This window comes from Panthera uncia (genome assembly GCF_023721935.1).
Source record: "Panthera uncia isolate 11264 chromosome B3 unlocalized genomic scaffold, Puncia_PCG_1.0 HiC_scaffold_1, whole genome shotgun sequence".
Lineage (NCBI taxonomy): Eukaryota > Metazoa > Chordata > Mammalia > Carnivora > Felidae > Panthera > Panthera uncia.
The window spans coordinates 44,018,063-44,037,245 of NW_026057582.1; the positions used below are offsets into that span (position 1 = coordinate 44,018,063).

The 19,183-nt window shown below is 36.5% G+C and overlaps 1 protein-coding gene across 3 annotated transcripts in view; it reads left to right on the forward strand.

Annotated features, from left to right (window-relative positions):
* The window catches only part of WDHD1 (WD repeat and HMG-box DNA binding protein 1), a 66,505-nt gene that overhangs the window by 32,626 nt on the left and 14,696 nt on the right, over positions 1–19,183 (forward strand). For all 3 annotated transcript variants that reach the window (XM_049612727.1, XM_049612729.1, XM_049612728.1), the window contains 6 exons: positions 236–420; positions 2,674–2,915; positions 5,480–5,617; positions 7,541–7,697; positions 14,488–14,602; positions 15,263–15,394. In XM_049612727.1, the coding sequence (XP_049468684.1) occupies positions 236–420; positions 2,674–2,915; positions 5,480–5,617; positions 7,541–7,697; positions 14,488–14,602; positions 15,263–15,394 (969 nt within the window). The remainder of the gene's footprint in view (positions 1–235; positions 421–2,673; positions 2,916–5,479; positions 5,618–7,540; positions 7,698–14,487; positions 14,603–15,262; positions 15,395–19,183) is intronic.

Below are 19,183 nucleotides of genomic sequence, written 5' to 3' on the forward strand. Positions count from 1 at the left end.
CTCCATTTGCTAATAAATATGTGCCGCCTTCTCATGAAAAGAGTAGATAATAATTGTAGTCCTGATGTCACTACTCTTACTTGAAACTATTTAAAGGTAGATGAGCTGTGGTTGTTCCCATAACTTAAATTTCGATACAAACTGAATTATAATATTTGTTAATTTGTAGTTTAGTCTACTGATCCTAGGACCTTTTAATTTTTCTCAAGCTTGTATTTAACCTTAATGCTTGTAGGTGTGGAACTCTATTGGAATTATTCGCTGCTATAATGATGAACAAGACAATGCCATAGATGTGGAGTTCCATGATACCTCCATACACCATGCAACACATTTATCAAACACTTTGAATTACACAGTAGCAAATCTTTCTCATGAAGCTATTTTGTTGGCATGTGAAAGCTCGGATGAACTAGCAAGGTAAATTCAAGATTATGAGGAAGAATTCGTCACTGCTGAGTTGTTAGATATAGAAGTGTTTCATACATAAGACCTCAGAACATGTCTGTTTTTGCCTAATTGTCCCCTCACTTACATTCTCTAACTACAAATGAAGGTATGACAGTTTGTAATTGCAAGAGAAATGGGGCTATTTTTTATATTGTTACTGTGTTTCATTAGTATTACAAGAATAATACATATGAATTATAAACAAACATTCTTAAGCAGTACAGAATTTTTAGGAAGAAAAAGTCCCCCCAGAATTCTGTCAGACATAACCACTGTTAACAGTTTGATGTGTATCCTTCTAGATTTCTTTTTGTATAAATCCCTGTCCTTTTTAAATTTACTTTATTAGTATAATTTATGTACGATAAAATGCACCCATTTTAGGTGTACAGTTTGATGAGTTTAACAAATGTGTATATATTCAGATAACCACTGTCCCAATCAAAAAAAGTTTTTCTTTTAAGATTTTATTTTTAAGGAATTCCCTATACCCAGTGTAGTGCTTGAACCCACAACCCAAGACCAAGTGTCATACGCTATATCAACTGAGACAGCCAGGCGTCCCTCAAAATTATTTTTTATCACCCAAAATGTTCTTGTATCCCTAGACAGTTAATCCAGTACTTTCCTTGGACAAGTTTTTTGTCACCTGGGTTTTTTGTTTGTTGGTTTTGGGTTTTTTTGTCACTATAATTAGATTAGAAACTTCTCTATTTTGGGTTTTTTTTTTTTTTTTACATTTATTCATTTCTGAGAGACAGAGAGAGACAGAGCACAAGCGGGGGAGGGGCAGAGAGAGAGGGAGACACAGAATCCAAAGCAGGCTCCAGGCTCTGAGCTGTCAGCACAGAGCCTGACGCGGGGCTCCAACTCACGAGCTGTGAGATCATGACCTGAGCCGAAGTCAGAAACCTAATGGACTGAGCCACCCAGGCACCCCTTGAAACTTCTTTAAAAAAAGAAGGGGGGAGAATGATATTTGGAAAAATAGACAAAAAAATTATGGGGGAGAAGCAGTAGAGGCTGAATCCTTTTTTTTTTTAAAGAAGAAAAAACATTTTTACTTAACTTTCTGTTATTTCAGCCAGATTACCCTCTCCTGATCTCTCTTCTTCAGCAGATTGTAGTGCTTATACACTTGATCGTAGATTTTTACTGACTCTGAGGTGATTTGAAATTAAAATCTTTCTGATTGGATACATTAGCTTCTTGCTGCTCAAAGTGTAGTTCACAAATTAGGGGCATGGGTCACCTGGAAGCTTATTGAAAACAGAATTTCAGACCCCACCCCAGACTTTCTAAATCAGAATCTGCATTTTAATGAGATACATGGGTGATTGAGTATGCATTAGAGTCTAACAAATACATTTTAATTGGTTTCCTAATTTATACATTGTAAAATCCACTCTATACTTCATTATTGAATTAAATCAGTTTACTAATAGAAACCACTGTTGACTCCGTGTCTCTGACTCAGAATCTTACATAAATAGAACATTTATTTCCATGTACAGTTTTTTTCCAGATATCTTTTTCTTTGTTTTCCTGGGTATATTATTTCACAGCTGAATACAATGTTACTTTTCATTTTAAAATTGAATTTAAAATTACTCTTCAGTAAATCAGTACTGCCTCTGGTTCTAAATACTGTAATATCTGCATTCCCAAGTTTAACCTTAATAATTTTCGTGTGTGTGTGTGTGTGTGTGTGTGTGTGTGTGTGTATGTATAAATATAAATAAATGTAAATAAGAAAGACTGGAAACATCAGATTGTTAGCAGTGGTTGGTGATCTAGCTGGTGGGATTATATGTGATTGTATTTCCTTTCTTCCTTTGTTTTCCTGTATTAAATTTTTTTTACAGTGAAAGAACTAACATTTTGATGTTTCTTCCCTTTTTAAAAATTTAGTTGTGATTTGTCTGTGTATTTGCAACCTAGGATCGATCATACTCTGCAGATTTTAGTCTGCCTGTTTTCATTTAACATTATGTTGTGAGCGTTTTCCTGTATTTTTAAGTATTCTTCAGTAACATGACTGTTAATGGTTTTAATACATTCCATTTTAAGGATATTTCATAAATATTTCAAAGCTATTTTTGTACCATTTATGTTTAAAAGAAAAATTATTTGGTTTTTGTCACTGGGTATCATGATTAGCTTCACGTATATAAAACATCAAATAGGAACGTTTGATTGTTTCTGTCTTATTTTAATTTATAGCAAGCTTCACTGCCTGCACTTTAGTTCTTGGGACTCAAGCAAAGAGTGGATAGTAGACATGCCTCAGAATGAAGATATTGAAGCCATATGTCTTGGTCTGGGATGGGCAGCTGCTGCCACTAGTGCCTTGCTCCTTCGATTGTTCACTATTGGAGGTGTTCAAAAAGAGGTCTTCAGTCTTCCTGGGCCTGTAGTATCAATGGCAGGACATGGAGAACAGCTTTTCATTGTTTATCATAGAGGTAGATTTTTTTTCTAGTCTTTTATGATCTTGCCATGACTTGAAGTAAAATGAAAATTACTTGAGCTTTCTTTGTCTTTCTCATACTTTGTTTTGGATTATATACATCCTTTTGCATTCATTTTAGCATTTGAATCTGTGTAATCTGTGAATGTACAGAATTTTGTTGTATTCACTAGTAGGAATGAAAATATTTTGTTTAGAGAAAAACTATATTCTAGAAAGAATTCCAAGGTAGAACTTGGCTAGTTACTTCCATGTCTATATCTCATAAGAATTTTCAGCATTTAAACCTCAAAAAAAAAAAAAACAACTTCCAGTGTGCAAGACCAAGACAGTTTGAATATGACTAAAAAGTTGCTGCTTCCTTTTCCTCACCTTATACTGTGTCCTTAGTCCCCACCACTGTTTGAAGACTGATTTTTTCAAGGTTATTGATATGGGGCAGCTGGTTGGTTCAATAGGTAGAGCATGGGACCTTCGTCTCAGGGCCATGAGTTGAAGCCCCATGTTGGGTCCAGAGCTCACTTAAAAAAAAAAAAAGATTACCAATAATCTTTTTATGCTTATTTTTTGGTAATTCCATCAGAAACGCTTTCTTTTCTTAAAAATTGTAATTCCAGTATAGTTAAAATAGTGTTTTGTTAGTTTCGGGTGTACAATATAGTAATTCAGTAATTCCATACATCACCCAGTGCTCATCATGAGAAATGTACTTCTTAATCCCCATCACCTATTTTACCCATTCCCCACCCAACACTTTATTTTCTTGGATTCTGTGACATCACTCCTGATGTTTTTCTTACTGATAACTCCTTCAGCTCTTCCACTAGCTGCTCCTCCTATGCCATCCTCTTAGCTGGAGTGCTCCAGGACTCTGTCACAATCCCTCTTCTCTAGTACCCTCTCTAGATGAGGAGCTTTCAGTCTTTTGGCTGCTTAGCCCTAGTAAGAAATATGCTCTATTTTGCTAATCTATACATATCTGTAAATGTAACTACAGAAGTCTCATGGACGATATGTACTCTTTGATTTCAGTTTTCTTTAAATGCTATTTGCAACTTTAAACTGATTTCATGACTCGTGGCTCAAAAATGCAGTTTGAGAAGCTACCCTGGGTTATGTCCTCAAGGCCTATGGCTTTAAATACATCTGTATGTCCATGACTTATAAATTAATATCACCAGCCCTGCCCTCTCCTTGTGTCTACAGACTTACATATCCAGTGGCTACTTGAAATCTCTTGGTAGAGTTTTGATATGCATTTCAAACTTAGTCACAATAAAACCTTTGGTTTTTTTTTTTCCCTTCCACCTTGCCTTTCACTTAGTTTTCTCCATCTGAGTAAATACCATACTATTAATCCAGCCACTCAAGGCAGAAATGTAAGAGTTATCATGGAGTTTTCTCTTTCCCTTACTCCCCATGTCAACCCCATCATGTCAGTTCTATGAAATAACACATTCCAAACCCTCTGTTTTCATCTCCTCCACTGAAACCCCAGTTCAACCCAGATGTCTTCTCTTGGACTATTGTAGTTGTCCCGTAACTAGCTTGTCAGGTTCAATCCTTGCCTTCCACAATCCATTCTCCACCTGGCAACCTAAGTGATTTTTTAAAAACATAAAGTCAGAACACATCCTTCTCAAGTTTTTCTGACTTTCCATTGCTTTAGAATAAAAATCAAGCTTTTCATCACAGCCAGCAGGGTCCTACATGATCTGACCTTTGCTTGCCTCTTGAACCTCATCTGTTGCCACTTTTTCTTGTTACTCATTCTAGCAATACTAGCTTCTTTGTATTCTTCAAATTTACCAAGCTTGTCCCTATCTTAGGACCTTTTCATTAGCTGTTCCTTCTGTTTACTATAGTGCTCCCCCCCCCCCCCCCCTTTGGATGGCTGGCTTCAGCATGCATTTTTTTAAATGCTTATTTATTCTTAAGAGAGAGACAGACAGAGCACGAGCAGGGGAGGGGCAGAGAGAGAGAGAGAGACACCGAATCTGAAGCAGGGTTCAGACTCAAACCATGAGAACATGACCTGAGCTGGACGCTTAACCTACTGAACCACCCAGGCACCCGTCCAACTTGCAGTTTATGTCTCAGCTAAATTTCACTTTCTCAAAGAGGCCACCTTTGTCTAATCTAAGGTAACCATTCAGTGAGTGTAACGCTCCGTATCATATTATTCTTTTAACTCTTTGGAGACACTTAGCATTTTTTTCTTTTTAAAAATTAGTCTTCTCTTACCTGAATATGAATTTCATGAGAACAGTGTGACTTCATTTTCTTTACCATTGTAGCCCCAATACCCGGCATATATAAGCTCTTGTAAATATTTGAGTGAATGAATTACCTCTTAATATCACTTTTTATAAGTAGTCCATGTAATATAGTATTCTAATACCTGAATGATATGTCAGTCAGGTGGGTTATCCATAAAAAGTAGTGCTAGTTAATCTAAGAATTTATCACAAAATCATTTCAAGTCACAGAAAGTACTTTAGACTGCATTATAGCTAAATAACCTTTGATACCTGATTTATATTTATATTTTCTCACTAGGTACAGGATTTGATGGTGATCAGTGCCTTGGAGTTCAACTGCTAGAGCTGGGGAAAAAGAAAAAGCAAATTTTACATGGTGATCCTCTTCCTCTTACGAGGAAATCCTACATAGTGTGGGTTGGATTTTCAGCTGAAGGCAAGATAAACTCATTTGTTTATATTAAAAACATTTTTCCAGTAGAAACTGTTCCATTGTTTTACTCCTAATTAATTTTTAAAGATAAATGTCTATATTATATGTTTAAATTTCTTAATTATGTTGGCAGTGGGAAACTGGAATTGTTAGGCAAGGTAGCCATTATTTTATGTATAAGATCTGTTCTTCATGTGAATTCTGGTTAGAAAACTTACAAAGAGAGAAATATATTTCTCTAAAAGTTTGTTATGGGTACCAAGGAGGAGATACAAATCAGTGGTGAAGTTGTGGCTTTTCCTGAAGATTCTACACAGAAAATAGGAAATTTCTATAGCTGCACTATCCACTACAGTAACCAAGTCACATGTGGCTAATCTAAACTGAGATGTGCTATAAGTATAAAATACTCTCAGAATTTTGAAGGTTTAATTTAAAAAAAGAAAGTAAAAAATTTCAGTAATTCTTTTACATTGATTACATGTTAAAATGATAATATTTTGGATATATTTGGTTTAATAAAATATGTTCTTAAAATTCACTTTTTCCATTTCCTCATGTAGCACTAAGAAATTAGGGGCGCCTGGGTGGCGCAGTCGGTTAAGCCTCCGACTTCAGCCAGGTCACGATCTCGCGGTCCGTGAGTTCGAGCCCCGCGTCGGGCTCTGGGCTGATGGCTCAGAGCCTGGAGCCTGTTTCCGATTCTGTGTCTCCCTCTCTCTCTGCCCCTCCCCCGTTCATGCTCTGTCTCTCTCTGTCCCAAAAATAAATAAAAAACATTGAAAAAAAAATTAAAAAAAAAAAAAAAGAAATTAAAAATTACATTTATAGATTCATTTATTAGTGGCTTATAACTGATGATGATTTGGAATACCTTATTTAGCCCTGTCTCCTAGCTAAAATATTATTTCTATTGGAGATTCTTGCCCTTCACTTATATTATTGGAAACTCCAGTTTGTCTTTTACATTTCTGAACAGAGAGCGAGGGAGGCAAACCATGAGACTCTTGGACACAGAGAACAAACTGAGGGTTGAGGGAGGGGTAGGGGAGAGGGGAAGATGGGTGGTGGACATTGAGGAGGGCAGTTGTTGGGATGAGCACTGGGTGTTGTATGTAAATGATGAATCATGGGAATCTACCCCCAAAACCAAGAGCACACTGTACACACTGTATGCCAGCAAATTTGACAGTAAATTATATTAAAAATCAACCATTTCTGGAGGTGTTTTCTAGTGGGATATTATTGGTCATTTATGTTCTAATCATGTGACCATTTGTAACTTCCATTTATATATCTTTATTTTTTTCCGCCAATTACTAATCAGATCTAGACTTAAGGATAACTGCTGCTTGCAGAGTGAGAGGTGTGTGAAGTCACAGATAAAAGGGATAATTAGGGAATAATGCTATGCACTTCCTGAGATGGGGGCAGAGTAAGTGGGAAACAGAATAGCTTACCTAGGAGTTGGGGAACACAATGACAAGGCCAAGAAAGAACAAGAGGAAGAAGAGTACTAAAGGCAAATTTCTCTACATCATCATGGTACATTAGGTTCTGGTTGTTTTTCTAAGTCTTTCATAACCAGCAAAACTTCAGATTCAGAACTTAACATTTTTATTGAAATTGGCTTTTAAAAATATTGCTATATTCCAGCAGGTGGCATAGTTCTCACTGAAACTATCAGCTTATTCTCTTGAGTAAATTTTAGTCCTATCACAGGCAGGTTTTTTTCTTCCATTCAGTTAGAGCTTATTCTGTGCAGCTAATTAAGTTTCGTGGGAAATAATCTTGAATTATTCGCCTTGTTTTATTTTTTGCTTTTGAACTGAAAGTTGAATCATTGGTATGTATTTTTGAAATAGGATTTATTTAACAAACATGTAGCTGTGTCTCCAGGTGATTTCTTTTTCTTTTGGTGTATAGGTACCCCCTGTTATGTGGATTCAGAAGGCGTTGTTCGAATGCTTAACAGAGGGCTTGGTAATACATGGACTCCTGTATGTAACACAAGAGAACACTGTAAAGGAAAATCTGATCACTACTGGGTGGTTGGTATCCATGAAAACCCCCAGCAACTGAGGTGGGCTATTACAAAATGCTTAGTTGATTCTTTTTTAAAAAGTACTTTGAAATTTTTTGTTTTGTACTCTTTAAAGGTATTTAATTTTTTTTTTTTTCTCTTTCACCTTAGTTCATTTATTTGCTTTCCATATTCACTAAATTAGAAATTGATTTATATTCATTTTGAAGTTTGCAACTGATTGCTGGACTTAAACTAAATAGAAATTAAGCATATTAGTGTGACTGTAGTATTATTTCAGCCAGATGGGGAAGAGAGTTCTGGTTAAATGTGGCATTTCATCTTTTATTGCAGCCTTTTTATTTTTTAATTTTTTTGTTGTTGTTGTTAATGTTTATTTGAGACAGCACACACAGCGAGGGAGGGGTGAAGAAAGGGGTGACAGAGAATCAGAAGCAGGCTTTGCACTATCCAGCACGAAGCCAGATATGGGTCTGGAATTCACAAAAACTGTGACATCATAACTTGAGCTGAAGTTGGATGCTCAACCAGCTGAGCCACCCAGGTGCCCTTCTGCCTTTAACTTTAAACTGTGATTTAGAATTGAATAATTTAGTGGCTTTTTGAGATTTTTTTATAAGGCTCAATTTTTGTCACCAGGCAGAGGGCTAGTAGAAATGTAGTAGTTGACTCATAGTGTAAAACTCTCAATCCGTATAGTCCCTATTCAGTATTGTATTAGATACTTTTCTCTCTTTTGAAACCTGATGTGTTTTTGGTCTAAACAACTGGCAGGGACATTGAGTAAGTACTTGGTGAACAAAGAGATCTCTGCTTTCATGGAGCTTATAGACTGATTGGGGAGACAGATAACAGAAACAAGTAAATGTTAATTACTCCTTGAGATAAATACCATAAATTAATCTGAGCAGACCCATGGTGGAGAATAACAGAAGGACACATTCTAGGTAGCATCATCACATAAGACTCTTAATAGAGGTACTCTAGTATTTAAAATGAGACTCGAGGCCAGGAAGTCTGTTAGGAAAGAGTGAAGTGACAAATGATCATTGCAGTATAGACAGCATGTATAAAGGACCACAGATCGGAAAGAACTAGGTATGTTTAAAGAATTAAAGGATGTAAATGTGAATAGCATACAAGAAGCAAGGATTGGTGAGAGGCATGATCTCAGAAAGTTAGACCAGGCTGCATTATAGACCATACAGAGAAGTTAATATTTTATTTGAAGTTGTGTCATGAAGCCATTCAAGGGTTTTATCTGGGGAATGATGTAATCTGATTTATACTATAAAAAGAAACTATATGTGGCAAATGGATTGGCAGAGGTAAGATTGAAAGTAGGGAGACAAGTTTTCACCCAGGGGATTTATCCTGCTTTCTGTGGGGATGTTTGGAGATGTGAGAAATGTGGGGTATTATTTATAGCTGTCACAATGATTTGGGGTTACCCTGGCATTTAGAGAACTGGGGCCAGCACTGTCAAACATCTTGCAGTGTGCAGAATGGTCCTGCTCAACTACAGATTGTCATTCCCAAATGCTATCAGTGCCTTCATTGAGAAACACTAAGGAGGATTTTGCAGTCATCTAAGTGAGCTATAATTACGGCTGGAACTAGTGTGGGGGCAGCAGAAATTAATGGGAACCAGATTTGAGATAGAAACAGTAGGACTGGGGCGCCTGGATGGCTCAGTCAGTTAAGTGTCTGACTCTTGATTTTGGCTCAGGTCATGATCTTACGGTTTGTGAGTTCAGGCCCCGCGTAGGGCTCCCTGCTGACAGTGCAGAACCCGCTTGGGATTCTCTCTCTCTCTCTCTCTGCCCCTCCCCTGCTTGCACACACTCTCTTTCTCTCTCTCAAAACAAATAAGTAAACTTAAAAAAGAAAAAGAAACAGGATTTTCTGGTAGGTTGGGGGTTGGTAGTGATGGAGAAGACTCAATAATGACACCCATGTTTCCCATTAAAGCAACTAGACGGATAGTCATTCCATTTATAGAAATAAGAGAGATAAAAACAATTTCTTTCTTGGCTGTGTTAAGTTTGAATTGCCTGCAAAATGTCCAAATGGAGATATCAAGAAGATACTAGAATACATTATTCTAAGATATAAATTTGGGAATCACCAGAATATAGAAGGTATTTAAAGTCATAGTAATAAGTGAGATCACATAGAAGAAAGTAACAAAAAAAGGTCACAGATTCCAACACTTAGAAATTTCAACATTTAGAGGGGCATCTGGGTGGCTCAATTGGTTAAGCATCCAACTCTTGATTTCGGCTCAGTTCATGATCTCATGGTTGTGAGATCGAGCTCCATATCTCACCCCTGAGCATGGAGCCTGCTTGGGATTCTCTCTCTCCCTCTCTCTCTACCCCTCCCTCGCTTATGCACGAGTGTTCAATCAAAATAAATAAACATTAAAAAAAAAATTCCAACATTTAGAGATCAGATATTGGAACACGTAGCTTTTGAATGAGGAAGAGAACTATTAGCTAAGCAAGTAAGAAAAATCACTTGAGGGTCATATCACAGAAGCTGTAATTGGAGACTTCCAAGAAAGGAAGTAAACAGGGAAATAAAAATGGCTCTTGAATATATAAAAAGATGATATCAAAATAAGGTAAATACAAATCGAAACTAAAATTCTCTTTTTACTTATCAAATGAGGAAAATCTGAAAATTTGATAACACTCTTGGTGAGGCTGTGGGGGAATAATCACGTTTGTAATTGCTGATGGGAGTATAAATTGGTTACAATCCCTTTGGAAAGCAATTTGTCAAGAACTACCAGAATTAGAAATGCATATGCTCTTTGATCCAATAATTCTGCCTTAGGATTTGTCCTACAGACATACTGGTACTTGTTATTTAAAGTGTGATCCATGGACCAGCAGCATCAGCATCACCAGAGAGCTTAGTTATTAGAAATGCTGAATCTCAGGCATCATTTTCAGACCTACTGAATCAGAACCTGCATTTTAACAAGATCTTCAGGTGATTCGTGTGTACATTAAAGTTTAGGAAGTACTGCTGCTAGCACATGTGGGAATGATGATACATGTGAAAGATTTTCTACATTGTAAGATTGTTGATATTGACAAAAGATTGGAACCCTAAATTTCCATTACTAGAAGAATAGGGAAATAATATTATATACAACTATACATTAGAATACTATATAGGGGCACCTGGGTGGCTCAGTTGGTTAAGTGTCCAACTTTGGCTCAAGTCATGATCTCAGGCTTCGTGAGTTTGAGCCCTGCATTGGACTTTGTGCTGACAGCTCAGAGCCTGGAGCCTGCTTCAAATTCTCTGTTGCCCTCTTTTTTCTGCCCCTCTCCTGCTCACGCTCGCTCTCTCTCTTTCAAAAATAAACATTTAAAAAAATTAAAAAATACTATGTAGATTTTTTTAAACAGTGAAGCAAATCATTTATGTGATAAGAGTTATGTATCAGAGTATATAAAGAACTCTTGTAACTCAAAAGACAACTCAATTAAAAAATAGGCAAAGTGTTTGAATAGACACTTCTCAAAAGAAAATACACATATGGCTAATAAGCATATAAAAACATATTTAGCATCGTAAGTTATTATGGAAATGCAAATCAAAACCACAAAGATTCCACTTTATACCCACTAGAATGATTATCACCCAAAAGATGGAAAGTTCTGTTGAGCATGTGGAGAAATTGGAACCCTAAACATTGCTAGGTGGGATATAAACTGGTACAGTTTGGCAGTTCCTCAAACGGTTAAACACAGAGTTACCATATGACCTAGCTGTTCAACTCCTAGGGATATAATTAAAAGAATTAAAAACATGTCATTTGAATCAGTACAAAACACCTGCCTTTAATTACGAATATGAGTAATTACTAATCTGTAGAAGTATCACTCCTACCTCTGTTCTAGCAAATTTTTTAGCAAAAATTGTCTTTATTGTTTCTACTGAAGATTTTTTTTTTCCATGATCACTACTGGTTAACGTATAACTGAGAGGTTACTAATTTTGTGTGGTACTGTCTAATTTGCTCTCTGTAAACATCTTTTTTTTCTTTTTGAAAGCTCTTAAGAGTTGTTTGACATGCTTAAAGACAAAAAATTTTTTTTGAGTTTCGTTCATTTAACAAGCATTTGTTATAGTACTGACTATATGTGCTATATTACACAAAGGTAAATAAGGTCAGTAGCCAGGAAGTGTTGGCTAGTAAAATCATTATCAACTCCTGAGTAAACACTCAAAACAAGTTGTGAACAAAGTCTCCTCCATGCAACCGAGAACACAAAGCAAAACTCATTGCTGAGGGGAAGCTTAGTCTGGATATTGGCCCAAGCGTCTCCAGTTTGATATGTTTTCAACTCTTTCTTTAACAAGAGAACAAGTTTTATGGTTTATTTGAAAAAGAATTAAAGTAATTTTGTCTTAGTAAACTGTAGTTTATTTTTTCACATCTTCTCCAGATGGTTTAGCCACATAGTTTCCAGGAAGTTCATTCATTGTAGGCAAAAACCACCAAATTAGCAGTCAAATGAGTTTGTTTTTCCTCTTCATCCATGAAAGGGACACTTAATGGATAACAGGTCTTTTTACTTCAAGTCTAAAAGGATAAGAAATGTGAATTAGTACTCTGCTTTGATATAAATGTGGCTTTAAAAAACTATTAATGAAATCCTAGGTTTTTATAGTGATAATTGCTTACTATGACTAAATCAGTAAAGTATTTGAGCTATAAAATGTTTTTACACAAGAGAGTATGTCTTTTTATAGAAAAAATAATATTAAGGCATTAAGATTACTCCCAATGTTCTTTCTGATTTTGTTAATATATGTATATGTGTATGTAATTGGACTTGTCCTTTTCTGAATGCACATGCCCTTTTTCATCTTGCATGACTAATAAACCACTGGCTTTGGTGAATGACAGAATTGCCACAAGAGATTTTTCAAACTGTAGGTATTCACACTGCCACTTCATATTGTGTGGTGAAAACCACTGATTTATATGAACTCATAAAAGGGGAGGAAGAAGAAGAAATGAGATTGTAAGTTCAAAATATTGGGGTGGGGGGCACCTGGGTGGCTCAGTCGGGTGAGCGTACGACTTTGGCTCAGGTCATGATCTCACAGTTCACAAGTTCATTCGGGCTCTGTGCTGACTGAGCCTCGAGCTTGCTTCAAATTCTGTGTCTCCCTCGCTCTCTGTTCCTCCCCAGCTCATGCTCTATTTCTCAAAAATAAATAAAAACTTTAAAAAAATAAAAAACAAAATAAAATAAACAAAAATATTGGAACTCTAAAAACATGTTTGTATTTTTATTGTGTGGTCACAAAAACAAAAAGGTGTGTTCAAATCTCACTAGGAAGGGGACCTGGGTAGTTTGAAAAAGATTCCTGTGTACTGCCATTATTTAATTTTTAACTTCTCTAGTGGGCATTTGATAATACGAGAAGATACTTACGAAAAAAAAATTTAAACCTACATAGTATTTCCCTTTAAGAAAGACATGACTTTAAGCCATGACTAAAAGGCTGTACTATAAATTAAGTGGGTGGTTATTAGTAAGCACTGAACATTGTACGGTATTTTAAAGTGACTATAAAAATTAGAAAGTTTGCCGAAGGTACTTACAGTGTGTAGGTATGGTTTTCCAGTGGTTTTCTTATAAATAACTTGGAATACATAAGTTAAAAGAGTATTCTATGTGCATATATCATTCGGTGATTAATGAATGTTTTTTAATTAATAAATTCCATTAGTATTAATGCTGAGGGGCATCTTTAAATACTTTACATGTCCTAGTCAGAAAAGGTTTAGACAGTGTTCTTGCCCACTAAGCTATTTATTACCATGTAAGGCAACCTTTGATTTAGCAGAGCAGGTATATATTATAACCTTTTAAATGATACTGGACTTTCTGCTTCACTCTCACCAATATCTAGTAATAGACACTCATCTGTATTGGACATTTCACCATCTTTTTCTCTTGTTTGACACTTTTACCAGCAGTAAAAAGACTGACAAATAAAAGTGAATATGCTTCATCAGTATCTTATCTTGGGTGATCTGTTTTATAATGTGAATCCCATGACAGCTATTTATGGCACAGCTTCTGTATTTTAAAAGTGGGCAGTTTGCTAAGGAAAAGCTGATGAGAACCTATTTCACTTTCTTTTTTTTTTAAGGTTCATTCACTTATTTTGAGAGAGAGTGAGGCAGGGGCAGAGAGAGAAGGAGAGAATCCCAAGCAGGCTTCACACTGTCAGTGCAAAGCCCAGTGTGGGGCTCAAACTCACAAACTGCAAGATCATGACCTGAACCAGAATCAAGAGTTGGATGCTTAACCGACTGAATCACCCAGGTGCCCCAGGCCTGTTTCACTTTAAGTGATAGTTTAATAAAGCTGATATAAAGAGGGATTTTTGAAATGCAGAGGGAGGGATTAATTTTTATACCTAATCAGGCCTGAAGTACTTTACTTTTTAAGTTTTTTTATTTTGAGAAAGAGAGAACAAGTGTGGGGGGAGAAGGAGAGAATGCCAGCTTCGTGTTGTCAGCGCAGAGCTGGATGCGGGGCTTGAACTCCCAAACTGCGAGATCATGACCTGAGGCAAAACCAGTGGTTGGACACTTAACCAACCGAGCCACCCAGGTACCCCAAAGTACTTTTTTTTTAAAAAAAAGAATAATTTACTGTTTATTATTAAGCTAGCTATTGGAATAATATTATTCCAAGTTACTGACTTTTGGAAAATTTATATTTTAACAGTTTTTATGATGTTGGAGGAAATTTTTGTGGTGAGACTTTTTCTGTACTGACAGGTGCATTCCTTGTAAAGGTTCTCGGTTTCCTCCCACCCTTCCACGCCCTGCTGTAGCTATATTATCCTTTAAGCTTCCTTATTGTCAGACTGCAACAGAGAAAGGACAAATGGAGGTATGTGGAAATCTTACCTTGACACTCTGAATTTGATAATACATTGCTTATGATGTAGACATTTAAAAATTACCCTGATGACCATTGTTGACTACTCATTACTTTATAATTAAATAATTAGTTGTAGCAGGGAGGGAGGACTGCTTATTACCACCAGGGTAACTGATTGCCATCACTACTTCCAGGGGTTTTGTCTATGAGATAAATGAGTATGATCATCAGGGCCTCACTAGGGCAAGGCATTCACTGTCAGAGTTGGGCTGAGTGCCTGAGAGAGTGGGCCTCCATAAATTTTGTGTCTTAGGCGCCAGGCTTGCCTCACTATGGTCCTACCCTTGTGCCATCAAGTCATTTGAAACCTTGCAATTAGTTACTCTAACCAAGAAGCAAATCGGTCTCTTAAAAAATAGTTTAACAAGTTTTCTGAGCATTAACTATGATAGCTAAGAAACTTTAAAATACTATATTCCCTTTTTTTTTTAAGGATAGAAGATAAAGTCAAACTTTGGTATCACATTAAAATTTGAATTATAAAATAAACTATAGAAAGAATATTTCAAAAAATATTTTATTCAGAAACTGTTATCTTAAGATAAATATTTAACACTTGCCTGGTATTAAGCTGATAGTTTTCTCTAAGCAGTTTTTTCCCTTTTGTAGGAACAATTTTGGCGTTCCGTTATATTTCACAATCACCTTGATTATTTAGCTAAAAATGGTTATGAATATGAAGAAAGTAGTAAAAATCAAGCAATAAAAGAACAACAGGAACTTTTAATGAAAATGCTTGCGGTGAGTAAAATAAATATACTGGAAAAATTAAAGTTACACTTTTCTATAGATTGTATTTCTTAAAAGTATGTGAGTTAGCACCAAGTTCCACAACCTCAAAATCTTTTTTTTTTTAATTTTTTAAAAAATTTGAAATTAGATATAATTAACAGTGTTATATTAGTTTCAGGTTATAGTACAATGATTCAACAGTTCTCTACTCAGTTCTGTTTCCCAGTTGATATTGCAGTTAAAATATTTAAAACATTACCTTGTAACTAAGATCATAAGCAGATAAGTGTGCTTTTAATCCCCTTCACCTATTTCACCCTTCTCCCTTCTCACAGCCCCTCTGGTAACCATCAGTTTGTTCTCTACAGTTAAGAGTCTGTTCATTCGTTTGTTTGTTTTAATGTTTATTTTTAAGAGAGAACACATGCATGTGAATAGGGGTGGGGAGAGGCAGAGAAAGAGGGAGAGAGAGAATCCCAAGCAGGCTCTGCATTGTCAGCAGTGAGCCTGATGTGGAGCTCTAACTCAAAAACTGTGAGATCATAACCTGAGCGAAAGTCAGGTGCTTAACCGAGTGTGAACCACCCACATGCCCCAAAAGTGTGTTTGTCTCTTTTTCCTGTTTGTTTCTTTTTTTTTTTTTTTTAATGTTTATTTATTTTTGAGAGAGAGCAAGCAGGGGAAGGGCCAAGAGAGAGGGAGATAGAGGATCTGAAGCAGGTTGTGTGCTGACAGCAGAGAGCCCAACACAGGGCTCGAACTCACCAACTGCGAGATCATGACCTGAGCTGAAGTCGGATGCTTAACCAACTGAGCCACCCATGCACCCCTGTTTGTTTTGTTTCTTAAATTCTACATATGAGTGAAATCATATGGTATTTGTCTTTCTCTGACTGACTTATTTCACTTAGCGTTATACTCTCTAGATCCATCCATGTTATTGCAAATGATAAGATTTCATTCTTTATTATGGCTGAGTAATACTTCATTGTGTATATATATTCCACATGTTCATCCATTCATCTATGGATGGACACTTGGGTTACTTCCATAATTTGGCTATTATAAATAATGCAGTAGTAAACATAAGGGTGCATATGTCTTTTAGAATTAGTGCTTTTGGGGGGCAACTGGGTGGCTCACTCAGTTAAGCATATGGCTTCTGATTTCGGCTCAGGTCATGATCTCATGATTCATGGGATCGAGCCCCGCATTGGGTTCTGTGCTGACAGTGCAGAGCCTGGTGGGGATTCTCTCTCTCTCTCTCTCTCTCTCTCTCTGCCCCGCCCATCCTCAAAATTAATAAAAAGAAAATTTCTATAGAATTATTGCTTTTTTATTCTTTGGGTAAATACCCAATAGTGGAATTACTGGATTATATGGCAATTCTATTTTTAATTTTTTGAGGAACCTTCATACTATTTTCCACAGTGGCTGCACCAGTTTGCATTCCCACCAACAGGGCACAACCTCCAATTCTTAAGTTGCATCCAGTAGTGTTTTTCTTCCTTGAAAGTTCTGTTTCCAAGTTGATATTGCAGTTAACATATTTGAAACATTACCTATAACTAAGATCATAGGCAGAAATAAACTGTTCTGGTGCTATCTCCCTTTTTGCTTTTGGTCACTTGTCTATGTTTTCACAGGCACTCCAGGTATTCTGATGTTTAATAAAATTTGTGAACTGGCTATAGCTCCTACAACAAAATAAAGTTTGAGTGTGGGCTTTTAGACCTCCAGGGCTGAGTAATCTTAAGAACTTTGTTTGATAAGGCTTTTAGATATGCTTGCCTTTTGTCATCTCTTAAGCAATTGTGTGATGAAAGTTTGTTTATAGCTAGTAACCAGGTTTCATGCCCTGGATATTTTAAGTCTATTTATCTCTAGAGATAAATATATATATATTTGATATATAAATATAGTTAAAATATAAAGTGCATATGTTTCGTGTCCTCACTTGAGGTTGGTTTATGGTGAGGAGTATAACCTAATTTCTTTGTTCATTTTGCACCAGCCCCTTAAGGACAGTGATCACATCTCCTTTACCACTGTGTGCTGGGTGCTTATATGGTGTGTAATACATAATAGACTTCAGTATTTCTTGAGAGAGTAAATGGTCCAGACTTTTCATTTCAAAGTTGAGGAAAAAAGATTCTGAGGGAAAAGTGGTATCTAAGACCACAGAGCTAATTATAACTCCAGTTTCCAAAAGGTAGTATTCACTACTGTCACCACTATGCAACACTGCCTTGAGTTTAGTTTATTGTAAAGTAAGTTTTGTTTCTTTTATAAAATGTCATTTGTAGGGGCACCCGAGTGGCTCAATCGGTTAAGCGTCCGATTTCGGCTCAGGTCATGATCTCATGGTTCGTGAGTTCGAGCCCCGCATTGGGCTTTGTGCTGACAGCTCAGAGCCTGGAGCCTGCTTCAGATTCTGTGTCTCCCTCTGTCTGCCCCTCCACCGCTTGCACTCTGTCTCTCTCATTGTCTCAAAAATAAACATTAAAAAAAAAAAGTTAAAATGTCACTTGTGTAACTAGTAACCTTTTCTCTTTGTACAACATATGTAAGAAAATATGTTTGGTTTATTTACCATTTATCATTAGAGGAGCTTTTCCTCTGGGACAGTGTTGTTAGTAGGGTATCAGTAGCTTGAGGACTGGTCAGTTCTTTAGCATTCCTGTCCCCCTGGCAAATGCCTGAAGTTTAACCTTGTTACTATGAGAACCATACTACTTCTTTTCATTTCCAAACACCCTCTGAGGCAGAGTACTACCCTGATTAAGAGGTATTGTTTATACAATAGTGATAGTAGAAAACTTGAAAAGGACATGCAGGTGACTATCTAAAGCTTCTGTGCTGATTCATCAGATGTGGGATGTCTGAGTAACAAAATAATCCTTCTACTCTATGAATTATGAGACCCTTAGTCTATGAAGTACTAATTTTCCTTACATTGTCCTTGAGTTGCCTCACTTTGAGTTGTCAGAATGCATACCAAAAGGAAAATAATCAATGGCACAAAAACAGACACTCAGATCAATGGAATAGAATAGAGAACCCAGCAATGGACCCAGAAATGTTTGTTGGTATGGCCAACTAATCTTTGACAAAGCAGGAAAGAATATCCAATGGAACAAAGACAGTCTCTTCAGCAAGGTAAAATTGGACAGCGACATGAAGAAAAATGAACCTGGACCACTTTCTTACACCATACACAAAAATAAACTCAAAATGGATTAAAGACCTAAATGTAAGACAGAAAGCCATCAAAATCCTAGAGGAGAAAGCAGGCAAAGACCTCTTTGGCCTTGGCCGCAGCAACTTCTTACTCAATATGTCTCTTGAGGCAAGGGTAACCAAAGCAAAAATGAACTATTGTGACCTCATCAAAATAAAAACCTTCTCCAAAACAAAGGAAACAATCAGCAAAACTGAAAGGCAACTGACGGAATGGGAGAAGATACTTGCAAACAACATATCAGGTAAAGGGTTAGTATCCAAAATCTATAGAGAACTTATGAAACTCAACACCCAAAAAATAAATAACCCAGTGAAGAAAGGGCATATAACTGGCAAATAACCCAGTGAAGAAAGAAATAACCCAGGGCAAAAGACATGAATAGACACTTCTCCAAAGACATCCAGATGGCTAACCAACACATGAAAAAATGTTCAGCATCAGGGAAATACAAATCAAAACTACAATGAGATACCACGTTTCAGAATGGCTAACATTAACAACTCCAGCAACAGCAGATGTTGGCGACAATATAGGGAAAGAGGATCTCTTTTGCA